At 38.7% G+C, this 7,868-nt stretch overlaps 1 protein-coding gene across 1 annotated transcript; it reads left to right on the plus strand.

Moving 5' to 3' along the window:
• LOC134375696 (olfactory receptor 52E2-like) lies at positions 1–936 on the plus strand. Its single transcript, XM_063094359.1, has one exon. The coding sequence runs from the start codon at positions 1–3 to the stop codon at positions 934–936; it is 936 nt and encodes a 311-aa protein (XP_062950429.1).
• The last annotated feature ends 6,932 nt before the right edge of the window (positions 937–7,868 follow it).

Raw genomic sequence — 7,868 nt, forward strand, 5'->3', positions numbered from 1 at the left:
ATGTTCCTTCCCAATGACACCCAGTTTCATCCCTCATCCTTCTTGCTGCTGGGGATCCCAGGACTAGAAACCCTTCACATCTGGATCGGCTTTCCCTTTTGTGCTGTGTACATGATTGCACTCATAGGGAACTTCACTATTCTGTTGGTGATCAAGTCCGAAAACAGCCTTCACCAGCCCATGTTCTACTTCCTGGCCATGTTGGCTACCATTGACTTGGGCCTCTCCACAGCTACCATCCCCAAGATGCTTGGGATCTTCTGGTTTAATCTCAGAGAAATAATCTTTGGTGCCTGCCTCACCCAGATGTTTTTCATTCACAACTTCACTGGCATGGAGTCAGCAGTCCTCTTGGCAATGGCTTATGATCGCTATGTGGCCATCTGTAACCCCTTACATTATAGCACCATCCTTACCAACAAGGTTGTTTCTGTGATTGGTCTTGGTGTGTTAGTAAGGGAATTTATGTTTACCATTCCATTTGTATTCCTCATTTTGCGACTGTCCTTCTGTGGGAATCACTTCATTCCCCACACCTACTGTGAGCACATGGGCCTTGCTCGTCTGTCTTGTGCCAGTATCAAGGTCAATAGCATCTATGGCTTAGGTGCGATTTCAATCCTAGTTTTTGACATTATAGCCATTTCCCTTTCTTATGTTCAGATACTCCGTGTTGTTTTCCATCTTCCCTCACGTGAAGCCCGCCTCAAATCTCTCAGCACATGTGGTTCACATGTTTGTGTAATCCTTGCCTTCTACACACCAGCCCTCTTTTCCTTTATGACACATCGGTTTGGCAAAAATGTTCCCCGCTATATCCATATACTCCTGGCTAATCTGTATGTTGTAGTGCCACCAATGCTCAATCCTGTCATATATGGAGTCAGAACCAGGCAGATCTATGACTGTGTGAGGAAAGTAGTAATACAGAAATAGGGAATTGAAAAGCAATAACACCTCATATAGGTGAGACAAACCTTTTTAGAAAAGACACATCTTGTCATATTAAGTATATTTAAATATTTGACAGAAGGGTGTATTTATTTTGGCTTCCCTCCTGTATGTATGTTATTGAGTTTAGAAAGTGAAAGGCTAAGGTTTTAGTATTTAATTAGTATCGTAAATAACATTCCATCAGAGTCCTCCTATGTGATTTGTGATGTCAGTAGATTTAAGTAAAATGCAAGTAGGTTTAATGGTGGATTTTAGAGAGAATCGGCCATATTTTATGCACTATCAGCGCTAATTCGCCCAATTGTTTGTTTTCACATTTCTATCTCTCTATGTCCCAAACCTCTCTGTATCTGTCTCTCTTTGTTACTTTACACCCCCTTCCTATTTCTCCTTCTTTTCCCCTATCTACAAGAATATCAGTCATTTTTATTCCATCATAACGTCTATATTATGATATTCTGTGATTTCACTATAAGCATTGGAAACGTACAAAATTGTGCTGTGAACTGAGAATCAATTTTGCACATTAAAAGAAAGTAAGAAAATGAGTAGAGTAACAAAAAGCTTCATTATATATTTTATTCTGAGGTTTATCACACATATATTTAGTTTTTCATTGACCAGTCTATAGTTTAAGCATATTAAAGGAGCTGCTTACATAACCTAGAGTTTGCTTGTTTTTTCCCTCCGTAGTTTTGTTTTCTTACTTATTTCTAGACTAATTTTGCAGTTATTTTCCTTGTCCTGTCTTTAGTCACAGGATTTTAATAGTTAAACAAAACTCAGGTTCAGTTCTAGTTCTATCTTTAATACATGTTTCAAAGACCATTGATTTTGTTATTTTATAAATATGGTCACAGATTCTTTTTAATAGATTAAGCTTGAAGAGTAATTAATGTAATGCCCTGCTCATTATTTGTAGTAGATCCAAAAGAGTTGTTAGCCCTTACTAGTATCATTGTTGTTACTTGTATTACAACTTTTTGTTTTTTTATCTCACCCTCGACAACATTGATACAATTAGAAATGTTTATGTGCTTTGATTTTGATATCACTTTCTTTTTTTTTTTTTTAATTTTATTTTGTCGATATACATTGTAGCTGATTAATGCTCCCCATCACCAAAACCTCCCTCCCTTCTCCCTCCCCCCCTCCCCCCAACCATGTCCTTTCTGTTTGTTTGTTGTATCAACTTCAAATAATTGTGGTTGTTATATCTTCTTCCCCCCCCCGCGGTTTGTGTGTGTGTGTGTGTGTGTGTGTATGTGTGTATGTGTGTGTGTGAATTTATATATTAATTTTTAGCTCCCACCAATAAGTGAGAACATGTGGTATTTCTCTTTCTGTGCCTGACTTGTTTCACTTAATATAATTCTCTCGAGGTCCATCCATGTTGTTGCAAATGGCAGTATTTCATTCGTTTTTATAGCTGAGTAGTATTCCATTGTGTAGATGTACCACATTTTCCGTATCCACTCATCTGATGATGGGCATTTGGGCTGGTTCCAACTCTTGGCTATTGTAAAGAGTGCTGCGATGAACACTGGGGAACAGGTATACCTTCGACTTGATGATTTCCATTCCTCTGGGTATATTCCCAACAGTGGGATGGCTGGGTCGTATGGTAGATCTATTTGCAATTGTTTAAGGAACCCCCATACCATTTTCCATAGAGGCTGCACCATTTTGCAGTCCCACCAACAATGTATGAGAGTTCCTTTTTCTCCGCAGCCTCGCCAGCATTGATCGTTCATAGTCTTTTGGATTTTAGCCATCCTAACTGGGGTTAGATGGTATCTCAATGTGGTTTTGATTTGCATTTCCCGGATGCTGAGTGATGTTGAGCATTTTTTCATATGTCTGTTGGCCATTTGGATATCTTCCTTAGAGAAATGCCTACTTAGCTCTTTTGCCCATTTTTTAATTGGGTTGCTCGTTTTCTTCTTGTAAAGTTGTTTGAGTTCCTTATATATTCTGGATATTAATCCTTTGTCAGATGTATATTTTGCAAATATTTTCTCCCACTCTGTTGGTTGTCTTTTAACTCTTTTAATTGTTTCTTTTGCTGTGCAGAAGCTTTTTAGTTTGATATAATCCCATTTGTTTATTTTTCCTTTGGTTGCCCGTGCTTTTGGGGTCGTATTCATGAAGTCTGTGCCCAGTCCTATTTCCTGAAGTGTTTCCCCTATGTTTTCTTTAAGAAGTTTTATTGTTTTAGGGTGTATATTTAAATCCTTAATCCATTTTGAGTTGATTTTAGTATACGGTGAGAGGTATGGATCTAGTTTCATTCTCCTGCATATCGATATCCAGTTATCCCAGCACCACTTGCTGAAGAGGCAGTCCCTTCCCCAGTGAATAGGCTTGGTGCCTTTGTCAAAGATCAGATGGCAGTAAGTGTGTGGGTTGATTTCTGGATTCTCTATTCTATTCCATTGGTCAGTGTGTCTGTTTTTATGCCAGTACCATACTGTTTTGGTTATTATAGCTTTGTAGTATAGCTTAAAGTCAGGTAGTGTTATGCCTCCAGCTTTATTTTTTTTGCTCAGCATTGCTTTGGCTATTCGTGGTCTTTTATTGTTCCATATAAATGTCTGAATAGTTTTTTCCATTTCTGAGAAAAATGTCTTTGGAATTTTGATGGGGATTGCATTGAATTTGTATATCACTTTGGGTAGTATGGACATTTTCACTATGTTGATTCTTCCAATCCAAGAGCATGGAATATCTTTCCATCTTCTTGTATCCTCTCTAATTTCTCTCAGCAGTGGTTTGTAGTTCTCATTATAGAGATTTTTCACCTCCTTGGTTAACTCAATTCCTAAGTATTTTATTTTTTTGGTGGCTATTGTAAATGGGCAGGCTTTCTTGATTTCTCCTTCTGCATGTTCACTATTGGAGAAAAGAAATGCTACTGATTTTTGTGTGTTGATTTTGTATCCTGCTACTGTGCTGAAATCATTTATCAATTCCAAGAGTTTTTTTGTAGAGGTTTTAGGCTGTTCGATATATAGGATCATGTCATCTGCAAACAGGGACAGTTTGACTTCATCTTTTCCAATCTGGATGCCCTTTATTTCCTTCTCTTCTCTGATTGCTCTGGCTAGTACTTCCAACACTATGTTGAATAGGAGTGGTGAGAGTGGGCATCCTTGTCTGGTGCCTGTTCTTAAAGGAAAAGCTTTCAGCTTTTCCCCATTCAGGATGATATTGGCAGTGGGTTTGTCATATATGGCTTTAATTATGTTGAGATACTTTCCCTCTATACCTAACTTATAGAGGGTCTTTGTCATGAATGAGTGCTGAACTTTATCAAATGCTTTTTCAGCATCTATAGAGATGATCATATGGTCCTTGTGTTTGAGTTTATTAATATGGTGTATCACATTTATTGATTTGCGTATGTTGAACCAACCTTGCATCCCTGGGATGAATCCCACTTGATCGTGATGAATAATTTTTCGTATGTGTTGCTGTATTCTGTTTGCTAGTATTTTAGTGAGGATTTTTGCATCTATATTCATCAAGGATATCGGCCTGTAGTTTTCTTTTTTGGTTATATCTTTACCTGGTTTTGGTATCAGGATGATGTTTGCTTCATAGAATGAGTTTGGGAGATTTGCGTCCGTATCAATCTTTTGGAATAGTTTGTAAAGAATCGGTGTCAATTCCTCTTTGAATGTTTGGTAAAATTCTGCTGTGAATCCATCTGGTCCTGGGCTTTGTTGGGAGCCTTCTGATAACAGCTTCAATCTCCTTTATTGTTATTGGTCTGTTCAAATTTTCTACGTCTTCACGGTTCAGTTTTGGGAGCTTGTGTGTGTCCAGAAATTTATCCATTTCCTCCAGATTTTCAAATTTGTTGGCGTATAGTTGTTTATAGTAGTCTCGAATGATTCCTTGTATTTCAGATGAATCAGTTGTAATATCGCCTTTTTCATTTCTAATTTTTGTTATTTGAGTCTTCTCTCTTCTTTTTTTTGTTAGCCATGCTAATGGTTTGTCAATTTTATTTATCTTTTCAAAAAACCAACTTTTTGATTCGTTGATCTTTTGAATTGTTTTTTGGTTTTCAATTTCATTCAGTTCTGCTCTGATCTTAATGATTTCTTTCCGTCTGCTAACTTTAGGATTGGATTGTTCTTGTTTTTCTAGTTCTTTAAGGTGAAGTGTTAGGTTGTTCACTTGCCATCTTTCCATTCTTCTGAAGTGAGCATTTAATGCAATAAATTTTCCCCTCAATACTGCTTTTGCAGTATCCCACAGGTTTTGGTATGATGTATCATTGTTTTCATTAGTTTCAATAAACTTTTTGATTTCCTGCTTGATTTCTTCTTGGACCCATATGTCATTAAGTAGAATGCTGTTTAATTTCCATGTGTTTGTATAGTTTCCAGAGTTTTGTTTGTTATTAATTTCTAGTTTTAATCCATTGTGGTCTGAGAAGATACATGGGATAATTCCAATTTTTTTGAATTTATTGAGACTTGATTTGTGACCTAATATGTGATCTATCCTGGAGAATGATCCATGTGCTGATGAGAAGAATGAATATTCTGAGGTTGTTGGGTGGAATGTTCTGTAGATATCTGCCAATTCCAATTGGTCTAGAGTCTTGTTTAGATCTTGTGTTTCTCTACTGATTCTTTGCCTAGATGATCTGTCTAATATTGACAGTGGAGTGTTCAGGTCCCCTGCTATTATGGTATTAGTGTCTATTTCCTTCTTTAGGTCTAATAGAGTTTGTTTTATAAATCTGGCTGCTCCAACATTGGGTGCGTACATATTTATGATTGTTATGTCTTCTTGATGGATCAGTCCTTTTATCATTAAGTAGTGTCCCTCATTGTCTCTTTTTATGGTTTTTAGTTTAAAGTCTATTTTGTCAGATATAAGAATAGCCACTCCAGCTCGTTTTTCTTTTCTGTTTGCATGGTAAATCTTTTTCCATCCTTTCACTCTTAGTCTGTGTGAATCTTTATGGGTGAGGTGGGTCTCTTGTAGGCAGCATATAGTTGGGTCCTGCTTTTTGATCCAGTCAGCCAGTCTGTGTCTTTTAATTGGGGAATTTAAGCCTTTAACATTAAGAGTTGTTATTGAAAGGTGTTGATTTATTCTTAGCATTTTATTGGTTGTTTGGTTGTCTTAGGTGTCTTTTGTTCCTTGCTTTCTGATTTACTGTTTGGTTTCTTTGTTTGTTGGTTCCTTAGGTTGTAGATAGTGTTTTTGTTAGCTTGTTTTCTCTTCATGAATGCCATTTTTATTGTACTAGCGGGTTTAGATTTTTCTTAGGTTTTTATGGCAGTGGTAGTTATTTTTCAGGAACCAAACCCAGTACTCCCTTGAGGATTTCTTGTAAGGGTGGTCTTGTGGTAGTGAACTCCCGCAGTTTTTGTTTGTCTGAGAAATATACTATTTGCCCCTCATTTCGGAAGGATAGCCTTGCAGGGTAGAGTATTCTTGGCTGGCAATCTTTGTCTTTTAGTATTTTGAAAATATCATCCCATTCCTTTCTAGCTTTTAGGGTTTGTGATGAAAAGTCTGATGTTAACCTGATTGGGGCTCCCTTATAGGTGATTTGACGCTTCTCTCTTGCAGCTTTTAAGATTCTCTCTTTGTCTCTGAGTTTTGCCAATTTGACTATGACATGTCTTGGAGAAGGCCTTTTTGGGTTGAATACGTTTGGAGATCGTTGAGCTTCCTGGATCTGAAGATCTGTGATTTTTCCTATACCTGGGAAGTTTTCTGCCATTATTTTGTTGAATATGTTTTCAATGGAATCTCCATTTTCCTCCCCTTCTGGAATACCCATGACTCGGATATTTGAGCGCTTGTGGTTGTCTGATATCTCTCTCAGATTTTCTTCCATGTCCTTGATTCTTTTTTCTTTCTTTTTGTCTGCTTGTGTTATTTCTAACAGCCCATCTTCAAGTTCAGAGGTTCTCTTTTCAACTTCGACAAGCCTGCTGGTTAAACTCTCCGTTGTGTTTTTTATTTCGCTGAATAACTTCTTCAGTTCAGCAAGTTCTGCTACATTTTTTTTCAGGACATTGATTTCCTTGTATATTTCCTCTTTCAGATCCTGTATACTTTTCCTCATTTCATCATGATGTCTAGCTGAGTTTTCTTGTATCTCATTCAGTTTCCTTAGAATTATCACTCGAAATTCCTTGTCAGTTATTTCAAGGGCTTCTTGTTCTATAGGATCTAGAGTATGAGATTTATTAACTTTTGGTGGTGTACTTTCTTGATTTTTTGTATTTCTGGTGTCTTTTTTTTGGTGTTTATTCATTGTGGCAGGGGGTTTCACAGTCCACCGTTTTAAGACTAATGACTAACTAGGATGTTGCTGTGGTTGCCAATTTGGTATGGCTCCCGCCGTGACTGCTCAGTTGGCCTCTAGTGTCTTGTGTGTGTGGTTGCCTCGGGTCTTGGGCTTCTCCGGGGATCCACCTTTCTGGTCAGCTTGTACTCTGCTGGGCTGGTGGATCACGTACCACAGGGTGTGTGATCTCTGTTGAGCTTTCACTTTCTGTACAGGACTTTTCCCCGTTCCGTGTGCTCTGGCCCAGGCTGTTAGATCGTGCAGTGGCGACCCCACCGGGTGTGTGGTTTCTGTCGAGTCTCCGCCTCCCTGGCCGCACGTCTCCCCCCTCTGTGTACACTGTGCTGGGTTGGGGCGTGTCTTCTGCACCCCTCGTCTATCAGCTGGGCCTTCAAGACCCTGCTCAGCACCGCCTCGCCCAGGAAGTCTACCAGGTTTCTGCTAGGCACAGACGACCGGTCTCTCTGGGTGCCTTTGTAGCACTGTGTAGATCTTTCTCGGGTCTTGTTCACCTTTGTATCCCCCCGGTATAAACCGAGTCTAGTGCCCGCCTGCAGCCTGGTCTCCGGCAGGTTCAAGCGGACCTGGG

This window comes from Cynocephalus volans, chromosome 4 (assembly GCF_027409185.1).
Source record: "Cynocephalus volans isolate mCynVol1 chromosome 4, mCynVol1.pri, whole genome shotgun sequence".
In the NCBI taxonomy this organism is placed as follows: domain Eukaryota; kingdom Metazoa; phylum Chordata; class Mammalia; order Dermoptera; family Cynocephalidae; genus Cynocephalus; species Cynocephalus volans.

Coding starts and splice junctions, on each gene's coding strand:
- LOC134375696 (XM_063094359.1), top strand. CDS start 1: ATGTTCCTTCCCAATGACACCCAGTTTCATCCCTCATCCTTCTTGCTG.